This window comes from Panthera tigris, chromosome B1, assembly GCF_018350195.1.
Source record: "Panthera tigris isolate Pti1 chromosome B1, P.tigris_Pti1_mat1.1, whole genome shotgun sequence".
In the NCBI taxonomy this organism is placed as follows: Eukaryota; Metazoa; Chordata; class Mammalia; order Carnivora; family Felidae; genus Panthera; species Panthera tigris.
Window position 1 is genome coordinate 136,720,065 of NC_056663.1, and position 26,702 is coordinate 136,746,766.

The window sequence follows — 26,702 nt, forward strand, 5'->3', positions numbered from 1 at the left end:
TTAGAAAGGAGAGATACTATAAAAAACAATCACAATATAGTAAAAGACCCTTCCACTTGCATATTAAATTCAGTCAACTCTTGGATCAATGGAGACTACAAATGGAAATCACAAAATATGTAGATGACCATAGTGATGAAAATACAAGAAATACATGTAATCTAGCTAAAGCATTACTCAGAGAAAATTCAAAGCCTTAAATACTTACAAAAAATAAGTAACAAAAATGAGTGGGTTAAGCATTTAACTTAGAAAGTTAGGAAAAGATCTAAGTAAATGAAAAGAGAGTGGAAGGAAGGAATTAATACAAATAAAAGAAATTGATGAATTAGAAAACAAAAAGGACTACTAAACTACTAAATTGGCTGTTTGAAAATAAACAAGTCACTAGCTAAGCTGATCAATTACTAAGAGGAGGGTAGGGGGAAGCAAAACACAAATATATGTAATAAAGACTAGTAAACATAAATAGCATAAATTAAAAGAATCGTGAGTCTGTGTTGTTCAAGTCTGAAATAATGAGAAAATCCGTAAAGAAAAAAAATTAAAGGATTATCATAGGAAAATATAATTTACAAAAATGACTTTGTATAAAGGAAATTCAAATAGATCAATTTCCATAAAAGACCTTCAAAAGTACCCAGCCCACATGTTTCATGAGAGAATTCTGCTAAATCTTTGAAGAACCAATAATTCCAATGCTGTTATTGAAGTTGTTTTAGAGCATAGAAAAAGAAGGAAAACTTTTTTTTATGACTCAAGTGTTATGACATTGGTATCAAAACGTGACAAGATTGCACAAAAGAAGAATAGACTGACTCAGTCTCACAACTCTAGAAGCAAAATTCTGTTAAACAAATGGAATCTAGCAACACGTTAGTAGAAATACATCATGAGAAGTTTATTCAAGGTACAAAAAGATGGTCCATATTAAGAAATCTGTTAGTATAATTTGTTTCAGTGATAGACCTAAGAAGAAGAATCTGTTCATTCTGATTACCTAATAAAAACGTTTGACAGAATTTAATACCTGGTCTTTATAAACAGCATTGAATAAAACAGTAATCAATGGCTAATTTCCTTACATTATATATATTTATATCTATATGTGCATATGTATGTGTATTTCAAATCCTAAAGTCATGCTCCATGGTGATATAGTAGGCTTTTCCACTAAAGAAAGGAACAAGAAATCCCACTGTTATTGCTACTGTTTAATATGGTAGTACAAATACTATTAGCCTTTGTATAGCAATAACAAGACAGTCTATATAATAGGGGTGGATTAGGGGTGAGCCACATTTACAAACAAACCAAAACATAAAATACTTGGGAATAAACAAACCCAATATGTCAAAAAGCTTAAAATAATACTGAAAGATAAAAAAAGAAGACTTAAAAGGCAACATGTTCTTATTGGGAAGATTCTGCATTATGTCAGTTTCTCCATAAATTTATTATTTTTTTTAATTTTTTTAAATGTTTATATTTGAGAGAGAGAGAGAGAGAGAGAGAGAGAGAGATCATGAGTGGGGAAGGGGCACAGAGAAAAGGAGACACAGAATCCAAAGTAGGCTCCAGGCTTTGAGCTGTCAGCACAGAGCCCAATGTGGGCCTCACGAACCACAAGGGCAGGACCTGAATTGAAGTCAGATGCTTAACGGACTGAGCTACCCAGGCGCCCCTGACCATAAGTTTATTAATTTGATGCAGATTCAGGAAACATATTAACATTCTCTTTTTTTCTGGAATTAGACAAGAACTATTCTGAAGTTTATGTAGTAAAATAAACAGTAATAATAGCAAAAAAAAAAAAAAATAGGGTGGGAGAAAAACAATGGATAGAGGTTATTGGAATCATACTTCTATAAAGCCTTAGTATTTAAAACAGTGGAGTGCTAGCATGTAAATAAACAGCAGATGGACATAAGGAATGGAAATCCAGAAATAAACCTAAATATATACAGGAATATAAATCCTAATCTACATCATAATACCTATAGGAATATAAGCCTAAATATAGGAACTTAGTACATGATAAAAGTGATTATCTTAAAATTAGTAGGAAAAAGATAGACTTTTCAATAGTTTTGTTGTAATAAAAAAATAAACTATGAACATACATCGTATACCAGGACCTGAGTCAAAATTTAAAAGAAAAGCCACAAATGAATTTGCCTAGAAGAAAAATATGGGTGAATTTCTTTATAACCTTGGCATGCAAAAGGCCTTTGTAGTTAATCAAAATTCAGAAACCATTTTTTAAAAAATGATAAATGTGACTACTAATTCATGGTACCTCCATACAATGGAATATTTTTCCATGATAAAAAGAAATGAATTATCAAGTCACAAAAAGACAGGGAAGAATTTTAAATGCCTGTTGCTAAGTGAAAGAAGCCAATCTCAAAAGGCTACATACTATCTAATTATAACTAAATGACATTCTAGAAAAGGCAAAAGTATGAGGAGAAGGAAAGAGATCAGTGGTTGGCAGGAAGGAGGAGGAGGGATGGGGAGAGGAGGGGGATATAGAGGTGGAACACAGAATTTTTAGGGCAGGAAAACTTCTGAATGATACTATAACTGTGGGTAGGTGGATATGTGTCATTATTCATTTGTCAAAACCCAAAGAGTATACCCTAAAGTAAACCGTGGACTTTGCTTGATAGTAATACACCAACATAGGTTGGTTGTAACAAATACACTACTGTGGTACAGGACAGTTTTATGGTGGGAAAGGCTGGTGTGGGGGTGAGGGGAGGGGGATGGGGGAGAAGGTAGAGAGGTATGTGAGAACTCTATACTTTTCACTCAGTTTTTCTGTGAACCTGAAACAGCTCTGATAAATCTATTTTTTTAAAAGTCAAAATCTTGGGGCGCCTGGGTGGCTCAGTTGGTTAAGTGTACAGCTCGATTTCGGCTCGGATCATGATCTCACAGTTCATGGGATCAAGGTCCGAGGGATTCTCTCTATCTCCCTCTCTCTCTGCCCTGCCCTTCCCCTGCTCATGCGCGCGCTCTCTCTCTCTCTCCCTCTCAAAATAAATAAACGTTAAGAAAAAGAATCAAAATCTTGTGAAAGGTAAGAAAAAAAAATCGTAACCAAAGTAAAAAAATAAAGTCTGACAGACAACTCAGTAGAAAAATAGGCAAGAAGTATAGACAAGGATAGACAGAAAAGGTGTATTATGGATGGCCCATAACCTTATAAAAAGATGCTCAACATTATGGTATCAGAAATGCAAATTGTAACTACTTAAGAGTAAACATTGTTCATCTATCATTGGTAAAAATCTAAAAGTGTTCCTCTTGTAAGGTGGTAGAGGGTGTGAAACAGTATAGTGATTATGGAGAGCAACTTGACAATAACCATCAATGTTACAATTGCATTTATCTTTCTTTTTAAGGTTTTAAATCTTATTTTTGAGAGGGAGAGAAAGTGAGCATGAGTGGGGAAGGGGCAGAGAGAGAAGGAGGGAATCCCAAGCAGGTGCAGAGCCCACTGTGGGGCTCGAACTCACAAACCCATGAACTGCGAGATCATTACCTGAGCCACAATCCAGTCTGCCGGTTAACTGGCTGAACCATCCAGGTGCCCCAGAATTGCGTTATCTTTAACCCAGCAGTTTTGCTTCTGGAAATTTATAGCTATCCTGGCCCATGAATGGAATAACATGTCCATATGGCTATTTATTTCAGCATTGTTTGTAAAAATAGCAAAAGATTAAAAACAACTCCAGTGTTCACCAGTAGTGGACGAAGTAAGTAAATTATGGTACATCTTACAGTGGAATACTGTGCCATGTAATATATTTATGTACAATAACAAAAAAATTTTTTAAAACTACAGCACAGTATTTTTCTACCAAAGTGACTTTAACAGAAAATAAATAAACTAGTGGTATATGGAACCGTAGCTTGGAGTGACCGGCTATTTAAAATTTCTGCTAAATTTATCTTTAAAATCTGTGATGTTACTACATTCTTCTCTGAAATTACCCTGTTTTAATTTAAAATTAATTTCTAAAACTGCTCTTGCAATTTAGTAGTCCTGCTTTCAGAAGATGTACCTTGTTTATTGCGTGCCTTCTCTGGCCCCTGATGTACCGCCACCCGTCCTTATCTGAGAAGTATATTGTGTAGCAAAGTTAGTCCCTCACTCTGTATTGTTTTCTTTTTTTTTTTTCAGACTGATTTTTCAGTTGAAGGACTGTAATTTGTAAACAATTCGAAAAGCCCTGTATTTGTCTCAATATAATTTAACAAGTTTTTCTTCTTTCTACTATTGAACATTCCTGACAAATGATAACGAAACCAGTTTGATTTATTGGCATTTGAACATTCTAATGATGTAGTCATTAGTTAAGTGTATTTCTATGTAAAAAAAGTCTATGTTTTTTTTTTAATTTTTTTTTTTAATGTTTATTTACTTTTGAGACAGAGAGAGACAGAGCATGAACGGGGGAGGGTCAGAGAGAGAGAGAGAGGGAGACACAGAATCTGAAACAGGCTCCAGGCTCTGAGCTGTCAGCACAGAGCCCAACGCGGGGCTCGAACTCACGAGCCGTGAGATCATGACCTGTGCCGAAGTTGGACACTTAACCGACTGAGCCACCCAGGCGCCCTTCTAGAATAAACATGTTCAGTTTATTTCTATATAAAATATTCTCTTTAGCAGGATGAAGTTAAAGGAAGTAGACCGTACAGCCATGCAGGCCTGGAGCCCTGCCCAGAATCATCCCATTTACCTAGCTACAGGTAAGTTCAACAGAGAGAACATAGTAGGAGTCACTTATTTCTTCTTTTCCACATTTGGCCTATCCGTGTCTGTCCTTTTGAGATTCATATTAAGCTTCATCTCCTCTAGAAAGCCTCTCCTTCCCTAGCAGGATACCTCCATCCTCCTTGTGAACTGCGTTCAGTGACCTTCCTCTGTTTCCTTAGCACCTTGTTCATTATAGCATTAATCATGATATGTTACATTTATAGTGTGTTCCCCACTTCATAAGAGTTCTTTCATCATTATTCCTCCAGTGTTAAGCACGATAGATAACATGTTAAAAAAAAAAGCTAAGTATTGATTTGAATGAATGAAGAACAATTTTGATGCTAGCATTTTTATATGAAGAGTTACATCATTTGTAGCTATAAGCGGACATTGTAAATAATAAACATCTACATGTTTAAAAAATTATCTTCGCTACCCACTCTTAGAAGCATTATCTCTAAGCCTTGTGTCAGAATCTCATTGCTGTAGTAATTTAAGCATCTGTTCAATGGCACATATCCTGAGATTTTAGTCACTAATGCAGCATTCATGAATGAGATAATTGAAAAACATGCATTTAATTTCTGTTTTGTATGGTTTTCTCCAAGTCTTTTATTTTTGCATGTGTACTCACCATAAATGTATTTTCTATAGGAACATCTGCTCAGCAGTTGGATGCCACATTTAGTACCAATGCTTCCCTTGAGATATTTGAATTAGACCTTTCTGACCCATCCTTGGATATGAAATCTTGTGCCACTTTCTCTTCTTCTCACAGGTATGAGGTTGATTAATCTTAAATTCACATTATTTATGGTTGTGATTATTATGTTGTGGTTGATGCCTAATTTATCTATAAATAGGGTATTATTAGAAACTGCAAGGAATACCATCAATTACATGAAATATTTTGAGAAAAAGTATATGAGTGGATTTCTATTTTTTTTTTAATATAATTTATTCTAAAATGGGCTAACATAGAGTGTATAAAGTGTGCTCTTGGTTTTTGGGGTAGATTCCCGTGGTTCATTTCTTACACACAACACCCAGTGCTCATCTCAACAAGTGCCCTCAATGTGCATCACCCATTTTCCCCTCTCCCCCACCCCCATATCCACCCTCAGTTTGTTCTCTGTATTTATGAGTCTTTTATGGCTTGCCTGCCTCCCTCCCTATATGAGTGAATTTCTGTGGAAGTAAAAGACTTTTTTATTGCTGATTGATGTGTGGGATAGGAGGGAAAGGCTCTTTTCCAGTAGTTTTTTTCCTCATGATACAGTAGACATACTTTCCTTTACCTTCTTTATCTCACCTGTTTACAAAAAAAGGATAAGTATGGTCAAAAAAAGGAGTGGTTGGATAATATTAAAATGTTGTTAAGATAATATTAAGATGTTAATAGGATTATCTCTGAATGGTAGGTTATTTTTATTTTTTCCTTGTACTTATCTATATTTAAAAACATTTCACAGAGATTTTTATTGACATGATTTTTGATACAGTGTTATTTGGATCGCCTTTCCAAGTACTTAACACCCTATTGTAATGCAGAAAAAGAACCCTTTCATCTGAGTAGTAAAATATGCTTTATTGTCTCAGTAGTTTGGCAGATTTTGGTGAAGAGATTGTACCCTAGCTAACATAGCTTCACATAGCTCAAATCATGAAGTCTCAATGGACTCTCATCTTCAGAGCCCTCCCCTGTGATGGGAGCTTCAGATGCATTTTGTCTATCAGGTTTTCTACTCACCACCATTTGTTTCATTATATACCTCATGCCACCTTCATATTTCATCTCCTTTCAAACTATAATCTTTTATTGTCCACCACTGGGGGCACTTGTCATAATAGACATAATTTTGATGTCATTTTTCCACTGTCATAATACATGACTTTTCTTAGAAAATTTCAGGGCGCCTGGGTAACTCAGTTGGTTAAGTGTCTGACTCTTGATTTCGACTCAGGTCAGACCTAACAGGTCGTGCGATTGAGCCCCGTGTCAGGCTCTGCACTGACAGCATAGAGCCTGCTTGGAATTCTCTCTCTCCTCTCTCTCTGCCCCTTCCCTGCTTGTACTCTCTCTATCTCTCTCTCTAAATAAATAAGTAAACTAAAAAATTCACACACACACACACACACACACACACATATGTAAAGAAAATTCCATATAACTCCTTTAACACCTTTACTATTTAACAGACCACTTGTCAGTGAGTACTTCTGTAATCAAACAATATCAAGGGAAATGGTTATTAGCTCTATTTTACAGGTGAACTAAAAGCAGCTTAGGAGGATTAAGTAACTCACCCAGGGTCTCACAGTTTCTAAATGGTAAAACCATTCTTAAGCCCATATATTTTGACACACAAATCAGGTATACTTTGTGATAACTATATTACCTCTACCAAAAAATTTTTACTCTTTAAGATTATAAAATCAAATATGCACATATGAATACAAATAAAAACTAAAATGCTATTTCACCAAGTCATGCACAGTTACCAGGAATAGAGGAAAAGCAGTGTTTTTAGATTATTTATGAAAACATAGGAATTAAATATGTAATTTCAAATTCTTTTCTATAGTTATTTGACTTAAAAAATGAGTCATTTACTCATTTTCTCTTAAAGGTACCACAACTTGATTTGGGGGCCTTATAATATGGATTCCAAAGGAAATGTCTCTGGAGTTCTGATTGCAGGTGGTGAAAATGGAAATATTATTCTTTATGATCCTTCTAAAATTATAGCTGGAGACAAGGAAGTTGTGATTGCCCAAAATGACAAGCATACCGGCCCAGTAAGAGCCTTGGATGTGAATATTTTCCAGGTTAGACTTTTGACATTTATTCATAATTCTTGAGATATGTGCTGCTTATTTGAAATAAGAATATGAGGGGTGCCTGTGTGGCTCAGTCGGTTAAGCGTCCGACTTCACCTCAGGTCATGATCTTATGGTTCGTGAGTTTGAGCCCTGTGTTGGGCTCTGTGCTGACAGCTCAGAGCCTGGAGCCTGCTTCAGATTCTGTGTCTCCCTCTCTCTCTGCCCCTCCCCTGCTCACACTCTCTCTCTGTCTCTCTCAAAAATAAATAAACATTAAAAAAAATATATATAAATCTACTATGCCTCAGTCTTGGAATTGAAAGCTAAAAATGTGTGCCTGTGCAGGTTGATGAGTGAGTGTATTTTTTTGAAGAATGGAGGGTTCAGAGTTGGGATCAGGGTAAATGATAATAATTCTATGGAGGGGATAAGGCTGATGGGTTTAATTCTACAAATCTGGAGCTGTAATGCCATCTGAGGATATTTTTTATTAAACATTAGGAGCTCCAGAGGTTGGAAACAATGACTTTTAAAAGTTTGTGCTAGTTCAGCATTAGGCTAGTGCTGTGGTGTCTGGTTAATCCTCTGTTTTATTAATTGAAAAACTTTGTATTCATGACAGCGATTACTGCTCTATCAAATAATTAGAAAATTACACAAATACAGTGCAAATCTAATGGGTAGACAAGAGTTAGTCTCTTGCCATCATAAGCATTACTGAATATTAACTATATAGATGTATTGGTTAGTAAAGATCTTGAATTAATAAGATAGTAGAGCATAACAACCAAAACATAAATGTTATCTTAAGAAAGTTTAAAATGGGGCCACTGGGGTGGCTCAGTGGGGTGAGCTTCTGATTCTTGATTTCAGCTCAGGTCATGATCCCAGGGTCGTGGGGTTGAGCCCTGAGTTGGGCTCCACACTGCGTGTGGAGCCTGCTTAAGATTCACTTTTTCTCTCTTTCTTTCTCTCTCTCTCTCCCCCTCTCTCTGCCCCTCTCCTCAGCTCATGCTCGCTCTCAAATAAAAAGTTTAAAATAGTTATTTTTCTTGTATTATAAATAGGTACTTAGGATACAGAAATACAGAAACCCAAACTTCATTTCTATAGTTTATGGTACCTACTCTTTAGGTTAGATAGCTAGTTCTTTTGCTAATGAAACAACTGCTGATTATTGGTTAGTGTGTTGTATTATAGGTGACTACAACCATAGAATTCCTCTATTTCCATAGTTACATGATGGTCGATCAGGGAAGAATTTATAATAAGAATGAATAATAAGGGATGAAAGTCAATATATGAAACTCATTATCTTTCTATACTTCCTATCACAGTTTTAGGGTATTGTTGATCCTTAAGGTATGCAACAGAGATAACCTAGAAATACTGCCACCCAGAACAAGATTGAGTGTAAATGAACTAGCAGTACATGAGGATTTAAGACAAGAGACACGAGATTTTTGTAGCCCTGTATTGGTCCGGCTCCAGGAGCTGGCTTTGAGGTATCTGTAGATAGATGCTGTTATTTTAGGATTCAGTTATTGGTCTGAAAGCAATAATTGGTTTTGTCTGTTTTTGCCTTTTACAATCAGATCCCCTTCTAGGGATGCAGAAATGATAATCCCCATATGGTTGCATGATTGTTTAAGAATTTATCCATATAATTATTTTTTTAATGTCTTATCATGTCAGTAGACATGTTATCTTGTGAATGAAGTAGAATTTTATAATACACGTCTCTAAAACATTATTGCAGTTTCATGGAGTGCCTCGGTGGCTTAGTCAGTTAGGCATCTGACTTCAGCTTAGTTCATGATCTCTCAGTTCGTGAGTTCAAGCCCGCATCAGGCTCTGTGCTGATAGCTCGTACCCTAGAGCCTGCTTCAGATTCTGTGTCTCTCTCTCTCTACCCTTTTCCTGCTTGTGCTCCATCTCTCTGTCTCTCAAAAATAAATACACGTTAAAAAAATTTTTTTAATTAAAAACAAAAATAAAACACTATCACAGTTTCAGATCATTATGCATAGTATTTAGGAATTCTTGAGTTCTGCTTTTTTTAATTAAACAGAAAAGTCGTGTGCCCTAAAACTCCTAGATCTTTCCATCTCTGAACAGTTAATTCTGAGTTCTCTTAATTATTCTTAAATGCTGTTTAGTTATTAATTATTTCTTACTGCAGACTAATCTGGTAGCCTCTGGTGCTAATGAATCTGAAATCTACATTTGGGATCTCAACAATTTTGCAACTCCAATGACACCAGGAGCGAAAACACAGGTATTGTGTTGATTTTAATGTAATCAAAATAACCAAAGTCAGTTCTTCAACACTTATTTCATTTTTTTCTACACAAAATATATTTGTTTAAAATCAGTGTTGTTATTGATTTTCCTTAGGTATTGTAAAGTACAGTATTAGTAAATGTGTTTCTTCAAGGTATCAGTGACTCCTCAACAGCAAATATTTATTCAGTGCCTAACACAAGATATTGTTTGATGTACTTGACATATAGTAGTGAATAAAATAGACAAGTCTCTGGTAGTTTTTTCAGATATAATATTATATATAGTATAGTATTTTGCATTGTGTAGTATTTTGACAATATCCACCCACAGAATAAAAGTCATAGACTAGAAAGGAAATGAAATCTTTAAAAAAACAACTCCATCCCTTTCCTATGTATTTCTAATAAGAGAGAACAATCCTCCACTTGCCTCCTTGAAGTTTATCTTATAATGGACCCCAACATTTTGGCAATCTTAGAGGTAGCGTAATGGTAGCATAAGATCTACCATTTATAAAGATCTTCTTCTAGTGGTCTAGGCTGTAACTTTTGTTCTCCCTAGTTGTCTGTCATACTGATCACCGTCTACTTTGTAGTTCATTATCTACCTTGTGGCAGTTGCAAAGTAAAGAAAAAGTGCTTGATTTATAGCAGGAGCTTAATAAATGCCTGGTGAATGAGACAGTATTAAACAAGGTAATATACTTGAAGTGGCATATATCTGAGCTTTAAGATGTATATATTGAGAACTTATGAATATAAAAAATTTGTGGAATGAATAGGTCAGATTTAAATTAATCCCTTCTTAAAAAGAAGGATCAGATTTTATAGTTAAATTTGACCGTAATTGGGAAATGGTTTTTAGTAGTTTATTCCTTTTAGCCTCCAGAAGATATCAGCTGCATTGCATGGAACAGACAAGTCCAGCATATTTTAGCGTCAGCCAGTCCCAGTGGCCGGGCCACTGTATGGGATCTTAGAAAAAATGAACCTATCATCAAAGTCAGTGACCATAGTAACAGGGTAAGTATATGATTGATTTATAACAAACATGTTATGGTTCTGCTGTAGGTATTTCTATATTGTTTGTCCGTGTTGACAGCAAATCAGATTTTTATAAAGGCAAATCCTGTCTTTTCATGGACCAATCATGTTGGAATGAGAAGATTTTTCCTTGGGGAAAATAATAAAGTTTCCAATAAACCATGTTGGATATTATTAATAATGAAGGGAGAGATTGTTAATTAAATAGCTTCTTCCCTGATATACTGATTGTTTTTATTTTATTAGCTGTTTCAAAGTATTATAGTAATATTTTATCTTTAGCTTTCTCTAGAACACACAAATTTTTCCTGCTAGTAATTGTGTGACTATGAACTTGTAGTTGCCAAACTCCTGGCTTCATCTCCTCTCATTAAGTACTGCTGAAGTGAGCTAATATTCTCCTACTTGCCCAGTAGATGTAGCTGTATAACACATTAAATTTTTGACCTTACAGATTCCTTAATACTGTGTGACAGTGTGCTATAAAATAATTTAGACATAATTTAGGGCCTTATTTTGTTTGTTTTTAATTACATTATTTAGTTTGACATTTTTAGAAATAAGTTTGCCTAAATCCGAGAATGTATATATAATTTAACTATAACAGCAAAAAACTATTTAGAAGAATATTTCATCAGGGTATTGTTTTCCAATGAATTAGGAATTTAAAACAAGTTTCAGTTGAATAAAGCATTTCAATAAGCATTTCAGTCATCTTCTGGAATATTTAGTGGGACCTAAACTTCCAGGTAATTCTCAATAGTAATGTTAACTTATTCTATGTGAAAATTTAAATGGTAGTTGTTGCTTTAGACATTTTGTCTTGATTTTTTTGGCAAAATAGAGGAAAGGTGTGGATTTTTTTGTTATTATAATCTTTTATCTGTTTTCATTTTTCTGAAAGTATTAAATTTAAATTTATATAAAACTTTCCTCCTAGTTACAATTTTGACAGGTAAACTCATTTTTGGTACAGAATTATTCTGATCCAGAATGGTGATGTGTATTGAATAGCGAGATGAATTGAAAACATTCAACCTTTTACTTTAAAACTACTGTTTTAAGACTGTTTAATAAAATTTAATCCTTTTATTTAATCATTTAATCAAGAAGCATCATAGCTTGACATCTCCAAATGCAGGCTCTGAAGATAGCTGTCAGGGTTCAAAATTTAATAGTTTTAAGTTTAGGTTTTTTTTTTTTTTAAAATAAACTAAGCCTGAGCTGATGTTTTCTACTGTTTGTTTCAACAAAGGCATATTCCTCAAGCTCATTTTGGCTCTTCATAAAGTAATAGGATTGATACAGTGTGAGCCTTAACTATCTGCAGATGCATTGCTCTGGGTTGGCGTGGCATCCTGATGTTGCGACTCAGATGGTCCTTGCCTCTGAGGATGATAGATTACCAGTGGTCCAGATGTGGGATCTTCGCTTTGCTTCCTCTCCACTCCGTGTCTTGGAAAATCATGCCAGGTATCCTGCTGCTTGTCTAAGGAACTTGATTTATTTATTTGTAAAAACATATTTACTTCTTTGAATTATCAGATAATTATTTTTAAATTAAGGAATCTCCTTTGTCTCTATCCTGTAAAAGTTAAATGGTTTTTATTTGAAGCAGTAGTCATCTCATTTTCTGTTCCCAAAAATTCATATTATAACAGTACAAAAATGTGTAAAAGGATTTTCCACTGCTTATTTCATGTAATAATTAATAGATCAAATTTCCAGTATATCACAGCACTTTGGGACAACTCATGACATTATACAATTTGATCTTTATTAGGGTCATCATGCTTATGAAGAGTCTTCCATAACATTCAGTGACAAGCAACAATTGAAAAGTTTGTTTTATTTCTAAGTTTTTATTTTAGTTTAAAAGCATTATTGAGAAATTAGCTGGGTTGTTCTGCTTTCAATTTTAATAAATGTGCAGATTTTCTACATAGATGTGAGGGGTAAAGCGTGCAACCCTTGGTCTCGGGGTTATGGAGTTTGAGCCCCACCTTGGGTGTAGAGATTACTTTAAAGAAATAAAATCTTTACAAATTAATAAAAATTTAAAAAATCAAAAGATATGAGAAATTACTTATGTGAATTCTGGTAGCATTAAATTTAGTTGGTAATTTGGCACATTTCCTGTCATTGATATTCAGGTGTCCAGGGGTTTATACATATTTTTTTCATGGTTTTAAACAAGAAACAAATCTCTTTTAATGGTAGTATTTTCTAGGGCACCTGGGTGGCTCAGTCGGTCCGACTTTGGCTCTGGTCATGATCTCATGGTTCATTGAGTTCAAGCCCCATATTGGGCTCTGTGCTGACAGCTCGGAGCCTGGAGCCTGCTTCGGATTCTGTGTCTTCCTCTCTCTGCCCCTAGACAGTTCACACTGTGTCTCTCTCTGTCCCTCTAAAGTAAATAAACATTTTTTAAAAATTAAGTCTTTTTTTTTTTATAATTTTTTTTAATGTTTGTTTATTTTTGAGAGAGAGAGAGAGAGACAGCGTGTGAGTGGGTGAGGAGCAAGAGAAGAAGACACAGAATCCGAAGCAGGCTCCAGGCTCTGAGCTGTCAGCACAGAACCCTACGCAGCGCTCAAACTCGTTAACCTTGAGATCATGACCTGAGCTGAAGTCGGACACTGAACCGACTGAGCCACCCAGGCGCCCCAGTCTTTTTGTTTTCTTAAACATGGTCTTTCAAAAAGCAAAAGTTTAAATTTGATTATGTCCAATTTATAAGTTTAAAAAATATTTGTGTTTTTTGTGACCTATCAACACTTTATCTAACTCAGTGACACAAAACGTTTCTCCTGTGGCTTCTCCTAGAAGATTTATAATATTAACTTTTTAAAAAAAAATTTTTTTTTAACGTTTATTTATTTTTGAGACAGAGAGAGACAGAGCATGAATGGGGGAGGGGCAGAGAGAGAGGGAGACACAGAATCCGAAGCAGGGTCCAGGCTCTGAGCTGTCAGCACAGAGCCTGATGTGGGGCTCGAACCCACAGACTGTGAGATCATGACCTGAGCTGAAGTCGGATGCCTAACCAACTGAGCCACCCAGGGGCCCTGAAACAAACAAACAAACAAACAAATAAATAAATAAATAAATAAATAAAGCTAACTAGCTAGCTAGCTAGTTAGCTTGCTAGCTCTAATATTTTCTAAGTACTTTGGGGCTTTCTTTCCTATTTAGGGATATATATACTAAAGCTTTAAATCCCTTTTCTCCCACTGGGAGAAGTCTTAAAGTTTGTGACCTCTACTTTAGCTTTAGGAGAAGAGTGCAGTAAAAATGTAATCCTATTCAGATGTTATGCTTCAATCAGCTTTTTAGTAAAGAAAGGATGATTCTGAGAAGTCTTAATATTTTTCTGTTAGATAAGGTTTTATTCATTCATTTAACACATACTTCTTGAACATGTGCTCTGTACCAAGCACTGTACTGAGATTCAGTAATGTAACAGACAAAAACCTCTGCCCTCGGGGAACTTACATTATGGTGGGAGGACAACTAACATTTATATAACATGTAAAATGTACAAACACTATGAATGTTAGCTTGATTAATTCTCATAACAAACCTGTGGTATAGATCCTATTAACCCATTTTACAAATTGGAAATTGAGGCTCAGCAAGGTAAACTTGGCCTATGTCACATAACTAGTCAAGTGCTTACTTCTGACCCAAACTTTCTGATCCCAGAATCCATGCTCTTAACACTTTATTGTACTGCCAGTTTTAGGAGTGATCATAATTTAGCAAGACAGAAAACCATACTGAATGCTAGGAGCAAATCAACTCTCTAGTTTCTCAATTTTCTCCTTCTAGTATATGCAAGAGTTACATTATAGGATCTTTAAGGTCCCTTCCAGCTCTATAATTCTGTGATATTTTTGTCTTTAATACTTAGTAAGAACCTAAGTGATCTTTAAAATGTGATATTAAATATGTACAGATTTCTTTCAAAGTCATTCTTGACATGCCTTGAAATTCTTGACATGCATGATTAGATTCTAATGGGAGGATTGTTATAAAGTATATTATTGATACAATTGTGGAAATTTGAATATAGACTATATATTTTTATTTAAAAAATTTTTTTTGATGTTTATTTTTGAGAGAAAGGGTAGACAGAGCATGAGTGGGGGAGAGGCAGAGAGAGAGGGAAACACAGAATCTGAAGCAAGCTCCAGACTCTGAACTGTCAGCACAGAGCCTGACGTGGGCTCAAACCCATGAACCGCGAGATGATGTCCTGAGCCGAAGTCGGACACTTAACCAACTGAGCCACCCAGGCGCCCCCAGACTATATATTTTTAAATGTTACATATAAATAATAAATATTTTCAGTATGTAATTGTATTATGGCTACACAGAAGAATGTTTATATCCTCAGAGATAAGTGTAGGGGTGACATGTCATAGTATCTGCAATTAACTCTCAAGTGGTCAGTGTATATATGGAGAGAGAGAGAGAGAGAGAGAGAGAGAGAGAAACACATTAAGTAAATGTGGCCAAATCAGTGAGTCAGGGTGAGGAATATAAGGCTGTACATCTTACTGTCCTTATAATTTTTACAAAGATTTTAGCTTTTTCTTTTTAATTTTTTTTAACATTTATTTTTGAGAGACAAAGAGAGAGCATTAGCATGGGAGGGTCAGAGAGAGAGACAGACAGACAGACAGACAGACAATCTGAAGCAGGCTTCAGGCTCTGAGCTGTCAGCACAGAGCCCAATGCGGGGCTCAAACTCACGAACCATGAGATCATGACTGGAGCCGAAGTCGGACTCTTTTTTTTTTTTTTTTTAACATTTATTTATTTTTGAGACAGAGAGAGACAGAGCATGAATGGGGGAGGGTCAGAGAGAGAGGGAGACACAGAATCCAAAACAGGCTCCAGGCTCTGAGCGGTCAGCACAGAGCCCAACGCGGGGCTCGAACTCACGGACCGTGAGATCATGACCTGAGCTGAAGTCGGAAGCTTAACTGACTGAGCCACCCAGGCTCCCCGAGTCGGACTCTTAACTGACTGAGCCACCCAGGCACCCCAATTTTAACTTTTTAAAAATATAATGTTGGAAGCAAAAGCCAATCTTAAACAATTTGAGTTCTTTTCCTATACTGTATTTCCCTGATTATGAGAGGATATTGAATATCTTTTCAGTGATCAAAGAACATACACATTCCTAAATTGCTTTCCAGAAAGATTATATTAAATTACACTTCTGTTAGTAGTATGTTTCTCCAAAGCCTAAGCAAGAATTATTTGGAGACTTGGTTTTCTCAAGATTAAAAATTTCTTCATCTCGTGTTTTTTATAGGGGGATTTTGGCAATTGCTTGGAGCATGGCAGATCCTGAATTGTTGCTGAGCTGTGGAAAAGATGCTAAGATTCTCTGCTCCAACCCAAACACAGGAGAGGTATGGGGAGGAAATGTTTCTTAAACTTCCAGCCAGTATAATTTTATCTCTAGATGAATAAGAAATTTTCCATAAGGATTCTTTAGTGTATTATTATAATTAAAGACAAGAGATGGAGGTATGTGTGAGATGTTAATCTAGCAGAGATTTTATCAGGAACATTATCTAAGCTCAGCTGTTTCTTCTAAGAAAATCAGCCACTGAAATAGTATATTTGAAATTAGTAACCATCTCCCACTCCCCATTTCCAATAAACTGTGTTTACCTACACTCAGAAATACTTCATTTGATTTATTTAACGTGATCTCTGGAAATCGGTGTCTTCAAAGTTTGGGTCTTTTTCCTGCTTTCCCATTTCTGAAGATCCTGACTTTTGGAAATCAGTAAATGTATGGGTTTTTTTGTTGGTTTGGTTGTTTTTTGTTTTTTCATGTTTATTTATTTTGAGAGAGAGAGAACGTGCAAAAGGGAGTGGCAGAGAGAGAGGGAAAGAGAGAGATTCCCAAGCAGACTCCATCCTCAGCATGGAGCCTGACACAGGGTTTGAACTCACAACTGTGAGATCACAACCAGAGCCGATGTCAAGAATTGGAGCCACCCAGGAGCCCAAGTAGATGTATGTTTTCAATCTCTCTTCTGAACTATACAGCAGGAATATAATACATCACAGTATAATATTTGTCATATGTCCTACCCATAGAAATTTAGATGTAGGAAATTTTACTCCTTATTAAATATAAATGTCATATAAATATAACTTAATTGCTTTTAATTGCTTTGGGTTAAGTTAATGGGCTAAAAAATCTCTTAACTATTAAAAATTATTTTTCTTAGTTGAATGAATGGCTTCCGTCTTTTTCAGTATTGGGGAAGAGATCATAGATTTTTTTTTTTAAGTTTTTATTTTCACTCCAGTTAGCTAACATACAGTGTTATATTAGTTTCAAATGTACAATATGGTAATTCAACACTTTCATACATCACCCTGTGCTCATCACAAAGTGCACTCCTTAATCCCCATTACCTATTTAACTCATCAAGACCATAGATATTACTTACAGCTTTTCAACTTTTACCTTCTATAATTATGATAGATTATTGTAAGTGTTTTGCTGGTTACTCTGATGGAATGCTAGCAAATATAAGAATATCTTCAATAGGTTTTAATCTATAATATTAAGATAGAAACAAGCACTTTTGTTATTTGATTTGTGGTTTAAAATTTTCAGATGCAGTGATATCTGTAAGAATATAGAAACATTAAAGTTAGGGGACATAGGGGCACCCAGGTGTCTCAGTCAGTTAAGCATCTGATTCTTGATTTCAGCTCAGTTCATGATCTCACAGTTTGTGAATTTGAGCCCACGTCAGGCTCTGCACTGGCAGCACAGAGCCTGCTTGAGATTTTTCTCTCTCCCTCTCTCTCTGCCCTTTCCTGCTAGCAAGCATGCACTCTTTCTCTCTCAAAAATTTTTTTAAAAGTCAGGGGACATAGGAGAAAAAAATTAAAATAGTAAGTTTTGCCTCATGTGATTTGTAGACCAAATAATAAAATCTTGCATTTTATACTGTGCTTTCCCAAATGAGTTCAGAATCATGGAAATTACTCTAATATTCTTAATTATATGATTTGATAAAATGAATTTTTGCATATGATTAGTTGTGTGTGCTTAGAATTTGAAGGAATAAACTTTTAGTACATGCTGCAACTAAAAACTTTAGTAGATTTTTATTCAGATGCAAATTAGGAACAGACCAGTGATTCACATTTGAAGCTATGAGTCTTATCAACCTTAAGCCTTAAAGACAAGCAAGCTAGGGGTGCCTGGGTGGCTCAGGCGGTTAACTGTCTGACGTCAGCTCAGGTCATGATCTCATGGTTCATGGGTTTGAGCCCCATGTCAGTCTCTGTCCTGACAGCTTAGAGCCTGGAGCCTGCTTTGGATTCTGTGTCTCCTTTCATTCTCTCTCTCTCTCTCTCAAAAATAAAAAAATAAACATTAAAAAAAATAAAAAAAAAAAGATGAGCAGGCTAAATGCCTTTTCACTTAGTTGTTTTCTTATAAAGTAAAACATTCAAAATGTCTGAGTCAAATTTAAGATAATTTGACTTACTTTTTTTTTTTTTAATTTTTTAATGTTTATTTTTGAGACAGAGAGAGAGCGTGAGCAGGGGAGGGGCAGAGAGAGAGGGAGACACACAATCCGAAGCAGGCTCCAGGCTCTGAGCTGATAGCACAGAGCCCGATGAGGGGCTGGAACCCACAAACTGTGAGATCATGACCTGAGCTGAAGTGGGACGCTTAACCAAGACTTAGACACCCAGGCGCCCCTTGACTTACTTCTTAAAACCATAAAACTTTTATTCCTATAAGCATCAATTAGCATCACACTAACTTTGAGTTAGCAATAATTATTACATTGTAAATGTTTTATATCAACCATTTTTTATAGTTTTTCCATATTGTTTCCTTTTAAAGAAAACTGTTTATGCTAAATATGTTTCTATTTTGCAGTAATAAGAATGCTGTATACATGGTTTTGCTTGAGTAAAAGCCAAATTCTCAGTGAATTCTTCCTTCTTGAGGTTATTTTTTAAATGTGGTCTTCAAATAGTTTAAATATGGTTGTTTGGATCTTGGCAAGCAAAAGAGCAGAAGACCATTATCTTTGAGTTTAACAAGCTTACTATAATAGATTTTTCTGGTCTTTCAGATGCACCCACTACTACCATTTCAATAAAAACAGGAAAACCTTAGTTTTTAATACGCACTTCTTCTAAACTTGATTGAAACTTTGAATAAGCATTATTATTTTTATCATAATAGATCGTCAAAATGGGCTTCTAATATTTTAAACAAGTATTTATAATTTTTTTTCCTGGCTCAAGACTCTTTCTAAAAGGAATTATTAATTAAGCTGCACTTGTTAATCATATTAATACAGGTGTTTTGGCTGTAAAGTGGCTATACTGTTTTCTGACTTTTTGTTGTTGTTGCTTAGGTGTTATATGAACTTCCCACCAACACACAGTGGTGCTTTGATATTCAGTGGTGTCCCAGAAATCCTGCTGTCTTATCAGCTGCTTCCTTTGATGGGCGAATCAGTGTTTACTCTATCATGGGTGGGAGCGCAGATGGCTTAAGGCAGAAACAAGTTGACAAGGTAATAGAAAGCGTTAAGATTTTAAATCATAACAATTGAAAAATATCATCTTATCATGGTATTATTTTGAAAATGACTTTACTATCAATGCTATGGATTAATTGGATAATTATGATAAAAATATTTCTTGAGTATGACTTGAAAACATGTAATGTAATCTCATATAAATTATACTTGCATTATTTTTTTAGCTCTCATCATCTTTTGGGAATCTTGATCCCTTTGGCACAGGACAGCCCCTTCCACCATTACAAATTCCTCAGCAAACTGCTCAGCATAGTATAGTGTTGCCTCTGAAGAAGCCACCCAAGTGGATCCGAAGGCCTGTCGGTGCTTCCTTTTCAGTAGGTGGATTTGTTTTTATGGTCCATAAGCACAAAGGACTTCTTTTAGTAAAGGGTTCTTATAGGATCACTCAGATGGAAGAAGATTGAGTGTGAAATATGTCTGTAGATTTTTCGTTATTCAAAATGGTTTCTCAGGAAAAATAGGACCTACTTTGTTTTTTATTTTAAATTGTGGTAAAATATACATAACATAAAATTTACCATGTTAGCCATTTAGAAACATACAGTTCAATGGCATTAAGCACATTTACATCGTAATACAACCATCACACTGTTCATCCCCTTATTTTTATTTTTTATTTTTTTAAGGTTTTATTTATTTTTGAGACAGAGAGAGACAGAGCATGAACGGGGGAGGAGCAGAGAGAGAGGGAGACACAGAATCGGAAGCAGGCTCCAGGCTCTGGGCCGTCAGCCCAGAGCCCGACGCGGGGCTCGAACTCACGGACCTTGAGATCGTGACCTGAGCTGAAGTCGGACGCTTAACCGACTGAGCCACCCAGGCGCCCCATGTCCATCCCCTTATTAAACTTGCCTTCCTTCTCTCTCTCTCCTTCCTTCATAATTTTCTCTTCTTCATTTTTTTTTTTTTTTTAATTTGGAGGCAAGTGTATCTGTGTGTCCTCTTTCCTTCTCTTTATTCCTTCCAACTTTTTTTTAATTGCCAATTTCTTTTCTTTTTTTTATGGTAAAAATATGTAACGAAATTTACCATCGTAACCATGTTTAAGTGTAAATTACAGTATGTTAACTAAATACGTTTGTTGTACAACAGATCATCAGAACTTTTTTATCTTGTAAAACTTAAACTCTTTTACTATTGAACAACAACTGCTCATTTTCCCCTTCCCTAGCCCCTGGTAATCAAATTCTACTTTCTCTTTCTCTGAGTTTGACAACTATCAATACCTCATATAAATGGAATCATGCAATATTTGTCTTTTTGTGATTGATTTGTTTCACATAGCATAAGGTCCTCAAGGTGTTGCAGTGTCTGACAAGATTTCCTACTTTTAAAAGGCTGAGAAATAGTCCACATTTTCTTTATCCATTAATTTATCTGTGGACATTTAGTTTGCTTCCACCTCTTGCTATTATGAATAATGCTGCAGTGAACATTCGTGTGCAAATATGTCTTTGAGATCCTATTTTCAATTCTTTTGGATATATACCCAGAAGTAGGATTGCTGGATCTTATGGTAATTCTATTTTTAATTTTTTAAGGAGCCTCCCTACTGTTTCCCATAGTGGCTGTATCATTTTACATTTCCATCAACAGTGCACATGGGTTCTAATATTTCCACATCCTCACTAACATGCTGTTTTTTAATTTTTTTAGATAACAGTCAATGGGTGGGAGATGATAATCTCATTGTGGTTTGATTTGCATTTTCCTAATGATTAGTGATGTGGAGCATCTTTTCATGTATCTGTTGGCCATCTGTATGTCATCTTTGGAGAAATGTCTGTTCAAGTCCTTTGCTCATTTTTTAATCAGGTTGTTTTTGGGTTTTTTTTGTCACTGAGTTGTAGGAGTTCTTTATGGATTCTAAATGTTAACTCTGAATGTTAACAGATAAATGATTTGTAAGTATTTTCTCCCATTCTGTAGGTAGCTTTTTTTTACTCTGTTGATGGTTTACTTTCTGAACAGAAGCCTCATTTGTCTATTTTTGCTTTTGTTGCCTGTGCTTTTGGTATTACATCTATATCATTGTCAAATTAATGACTTCAGCTTAGAAAAACTTCAGCTTAGAAAACTCTGGTAGATCAGAAAGAAGAAATAAAGTCCTTTCCTAAATATTCTTATTTCACTACTGCTTTTAAGTCTTGTATAGAACAGACCATTTGTCCAGTGTTGGGTTACTTTCTTCATACAACCTACAGGTAAAATAAAATTTCATTAGTAGTAATATTAATAGCTGAAGTGTATTTTTTTAATAGCTAAAGTATATTTATGTACTGTGTGCCAGACATCGTTCTAAGCATTTTGCATATAGTAACATTTAATTCTGAGCCACTGAGAACTGCTTATAAAATAGCTATTACTATTACCTCTGTTTTGTAGATAAAGAGAAGCACAGAGAAATTAAAGAACTTGTCTAATCTTACAGATATAAAGATTTTAGCTATTCTACTGTCAATCTAATCTGATGCCTCCTGTGCATAATGATGAGAGTGAGTCTGTTGGTGATAATGCCTAAAACTAAGATAGTAAACTTACATTATTTGAGGTGGCTGGCTGGCTCAGTCCGTAGAATATGAGACTCTTGATCTTGGGGTCATGAGTTCAAGTCCCACACTGCAGGTAGAGATTACTTAAAAAAATAAACATATTATTCAACTTCCCATCATTGTAACAGAATTTGTACACAACATAGAATTCTGTATATTCACTTTTACCAAAACTGAATGAATTATCTCTGCAGCTACTACTGAGTTCTTGATATCATTCTTCTATTAATCAGGCTTGGAACTTTTCCTTTGACCTCTTGTATTCATTCCTTAGGTCCAGATATTGCTCTCTTGATAAATCTCTTGGATTTAATTCTTCTTTTTACATTGTGGTTACTCTGCCTAATTTTTCATCTTTTCACACTGAGCTGTTATATGATTGCATGTCTATTGCTTATCTATTCCCCCTCCAATCTATACTACATACTCTAGATTAATCTTTCTAAAATAGACCTTTGATTATGTCACTCATAAATCCATTCTTTGGATTTAATTAGTGTCATCATTCCTGTTTAGTTTTCTCTACCATCTGTACTCCTGCCTTTGAATTTTTTCCTTTATGACTTTCCACTTTCTTTACTGAATCCTAACCATTCATCTAGTTAGTTCCTTCCTTCCCTAAGTAATTAATAATTTATTATTTTAAAATTGTATATGTACGAGGTTTAAAAGAAAACCACCTGTTCAGAAAAGATCCCCCAAATGTAAGCTCTTTGAGGACAGACTGTCTAGTTCCCAGGTATGTTTTTAGTGCCTAGAATGGTGCCTGACAAATAGAAAGCGTTCACTATATATTTATCTTTGGAATGAGAAGTGAACGTCTTCCTCCTCCCCATTCACCCTCCTCTACTTACTAGCATTGGAGTATTATAAAGACAATAAATAACACTCTTTTCTTCCCCATATGAGTTTAAAACCAAATAAGAGAGATGGAGAATCAAAATATCAGCTTTAGTGCTGCCATAAGCTCGATTGGAGGCTATAGTTTAGATGTGTTCAACCATAATGTAGCTTTTAACAAACTAGAACATAGACTGCGAGAGCTGGGATATTTTGTTTGCTTCTATATTTCCAGTTTCTGATTTGATGACTTTTTTTTTTTTAGCTTCACCCATGCATTAGGCAGCCTTACTAACCTAGTTACAGGCAAGTCCAAGTACTGGACGGCTTTCTTTAAAGGTGCTGGCAGCTTATCTATATGGACTATTGCTTTATGAAGAAAGGTACAAAAAGAAGCCCTGAAGAGCTGATGTGAGCATGTTGCATTTCTTTCCTGAAGAACATCAGTCAGTTCTCTTCCAGGAGAGTGCGAAGGACAGAAGAGGCTGGAAGTGTTCTTCCTCTGCTAGTTCCTCTTACAGAATGCAAGAAAAATGCCCTCTCTGTGGACATGAGGGGTAGAATTCAGTGTCCCCCTCAAATATCTTTAGGTTGCCATTGAAGTTTTAGAAGTTAGGGTTATTTTTGTGATTATCTTTATAAATGTAAATAATATACCTAAATGTCCATGTCTTGATATATCAACTTCAGATGGTATTAATTAAAACTCTTCTGTGCAGTATTAAATTCGTACATTTATGCTTCCTTCCAGTTTTTCCAATTTCTAATTTCTACCAATTTTGGTAAATTACAGTATTTTTATATTGTTAAGACTTTAAAAATATTTTTATTGTGTTCAATATCCATATTTGTTTTGGTTGATTTGAAAAAATGATGACTAACAGGCAGCACTTACCATTATTGCAATTAAGTGACATTATATTGTTACATAGAACCAAGTAAATGGGTAAATCCTCTTGTGAAACCCAGTTTAGGTCTTGGTTCTGGAGGGTGCAGTTTCACCAACTCCCCAAAATTTGGGGAAACCTAGCAGTTTTGCCTTTCTGTAAAGTTCCATATCCTGTGTGGTATTACCTGCACCACATTTAGAACCTACAAGTGCCTATTGTTTCAGTTGTATTTTCATGTTAAATTCCATAAAGATAGTGGTTTATGTTTTCTTGGTATTTCCTAGAGTGCGTGACGTAACAAAAACTTTGCACATAGTAAACATTTAAAAAGATAAGCTTATGGGGGCACCATGGGTGGCTCAGTCAGTTAAGGGCCCGACTTCAGCTCAGGTCATGACCTTGTGATTCACGAGTTCGAGCCCTGCATCAGGCTCTGTGCTGACAGCTCAGAGCCTGGAGCTTGCTTCGGATTCGGTGTCCCCCTATTATCTCTCTGCCTCTACCCCACTCTCACTCTGTCTCTCTCTCTCAAAAATATATAAACATTAAAAAAAATAAGTTTATGTAAAAACCATAATCCTCATACAAAAATTACTGAGTATGAAGGATGAAGTTTGGTTCTGTGCTTCCTTCCTTACCTATATTTATTTGTATAAATAAATCAGATATTAACTGTATATTTGCTATATTCAAGGTATTGTAGGTACTGTAGGAGATACAAGACTGAGTAGATAGAGAACCACAGAACCTTCCTTGGAAGTATAGGAGAGGCATAACTTTGCATCTACCCTCCTAGGATTTTCACCTGGGACTGAGAATTAAATTGACAAGACAAATTAACAGGAGAAAAGCATACAAATTTTTATGTATACCTGGGCCCTCATTGGGAAATGAAGATGCAAACAAATGGCAAAACCTAAGTGCTTATATACTAGGTTGAACAAAAAATGGCAGTTGTACCTAAAATATTTAAAGAGACTAAAGGGAGATAATTATCATTTAACAAGTCTCTTTGTATATATTTCTCTCAGCCTGACTCCCACCTCTGGTGATAAGAATGTTTCTTTCCCCCTGGAATAGACAGGGCAACTCTCACATGGGAGTTTCATCTCCTGCTTTTAGGAAGAAAAGAGGAGGTCAGAGGCACCTGGATGGCTCAGCCAGTTAAGCGTCCAACTCTTGATATCAGCTCAAGTCATGATCTTGTGGTTTGTGAGTTCCAACCCCCGAGTCAGGGTCCACGCTGACAGTGTAGAAGAATCTGCTTGGGCTCCTCTCTCTCTCTCTCTCTCTCTCTCTCCCCCTCTCTCTCCCCCTCTCTCTCCCCCTCTCTCCCTCCCTCCCTCCCTCCCTCTCCCTCTCCCTCTCTCTGTCCCTCTCTCTCTCCCCCCTCCCTCCATCTCTGTCTCTGTCTTTGTCTCTCTCTCTCTCTCTTTCTCTCTCTCTGTCCCTCCCCAGCTCATTCTTTTTCTCTCTCTCAAAATAAATAAATATTAAAAAAAAAAAAAAAAGGCAGGTCAGGGTGCCTTTCTTTCCTGCTGTCTTTCAAGTAGTCTTTAGCTCCAAATAATCCTTATGCCAAATGGCATATTTTGGAGGGGCATATTCTGCCACCCTTTAAAACTTAGAGCCTAGGACAGAAGGTGAGGCAAATACATATAGCTAATAGTTGAGTCAAAAGAGGTCTATAGTGCTCGCTTAGGCAGCACATATGATAAAATTGGAACGATGCAGAGAAGATTAGCATGGCCCCTGTGCAAGGATGACACACAGATTCGTGAAGCTTCCACATTTTTGGAAGAAGAGAAAAAAAGAGATCTATGATATATTGAGGACATCTGAGGTGGGAGAGGTGACATTTGCCCAGGCCTTGAAGAGAAGTAACATTGAGTATGTAGAAGTTGGTGTAAACAAGTAGGTGAGAAATTATGGGGCACAGTAAATAGTACATTTTATCTAGAAGGTAGTAGGTAATAAGAATAGTAATTGAAGATCAAGTTCAGACAGTGGAGTATGGGATACTGTATCAGCTAACTTTATCCAGAGTGATAGATTTTAAGACCATAGTTCTTTCCGTTAGCAGGTTTTACAGTAAGTGCAAGTTTTGGCCTTATCCTTGTGGTTGAGAGTGACTTTGTTCATTTGTTCTTTTCTAGTTTGGAGGCAAACTGGTTACCTTTGAGAATGTCAGAATGCAGTCTCAGCAGGGAGCTGAGCAGCAGCAGCAGCCACGCCCTGTGTTCATTAGTCAGGTTGTAACAGAAAAGGAATTCCTCAGCCGATCGGACCAACTTCAGCAGGTTGTGCAGTCACAAGGATTTGTCAGTTATTGTCAGAAAAAAATTGATGCTTCTCAGACTGAGTTTGAAAAAAACGTATGGTCCTTTTTGAAGGTAAAGTTGGCATTAAAACTGTTTCATTATCTGCAAATTTAACTATTCCCATTATATTCGAAATATGTCTTAATAAAGAAATTATTGCAAGATTGTGATTTCAGGAGCTTCTTGATGAAATTAACGAAACATGAAGAACACACAACCATATTTTTATGTCAAGAGTTCTTCCTTCTCTGCTTTGAAAAGCCTAATATAAAGTACTTCTTTTAATAAGTAAAAAATGACATACTAGTTATATTTAAGTGAGAGAGACATAATGTTCAGCAGATCTATTTTAAAATTAATAACATAGAGTTTAGTATAATAGAAACATAGAATAATTTCTATAGTAGATCCAGTTAAGGAAAATGGGAAAAGAGGGAAAAGCTACAGGGGAGAGAGGTTGGAGGCATTTCTCATTCCTTTTACTGCATTGCATTTAAGACAATAGAAAATAGAGTTTTTAGTTGGTCATTTTGCCTCCAGTGGAATGTCTGTTTC

General features: G+C 35.7%; 1 protein-coding gene and 1 non-coding gene across 18 annotated transcripts in view; both read left to right on the forward strand.

Moving 5' to 3' along the window:
* The window catches only part of SEC31A (SEC31 homolog A, COPII coat complex component), a 71,210-nt gene that overhangs the window by 6,963 nt on the left and 37,545 nt on the right, over positions 1 to 26,702 (forward strand). For 13 of the 17 annotated variants that reach the window (XM_015542094.2, XM_007074756.3, XM_007074758.3 and 10 more), the window contains exons 2-11: positions 4,679 to 4,761; positions 5,426 to 5,549; positions 7,402 to 7,600; positions 9,777 to 9,872; positions 10,762 to 10,902; positions 12,254 to 12,396; positions 16,250 to 16,349; positions 19,353 to 19,514; positions 19,706 to 19,858; positions 25,983 to 26,219. In XM_015542094.2, the coding sequence (XP_015397580.2) occupies positions 4,683 to 4,761; positions 5,426 to 5,549; positions 7,402 to 7,600; positions 9,777 to 9,872; positions 10,762 to 10,902; positions 12,254 to 12,396; positions 16,250 to 16,349; positions 19,353 to 19,514; positions 19,706 to 19,858; positions 25,983 to 26,219 (1,434 nt within the window). In that variant the 5' untranslated portion in view covers positions 4,679 to 4,682. Of the gene's footprint in view, positions 1 to 4,678; positions 4,762 to 5,425; positions 5,550 to 7,401; positions 7,601 to 9,776; positions 9,873 to 10,761; positions 10,903 to 12,253; positions 12,397 to 16,249; positions 16,350 to 19,352; positions 19,515 to 19,705; positions 19,859 to 25,982; positions 26,220 to 26,702 lie in introns of those variants that run through there. The other 4 variants (XM_042984274.1, XM_042984275.1, XM_042984278.1 and 1 more) reach the window with 2 other exon arrangements.
* LOC122238177 lies at positions 25,517 to 25,623 on the forward strand. Its single transcript, XR_006217139.1, has one exon. It is a non-coding gene; the product is annotated as a U6 spliceosomal RNA (small nuclear RNA).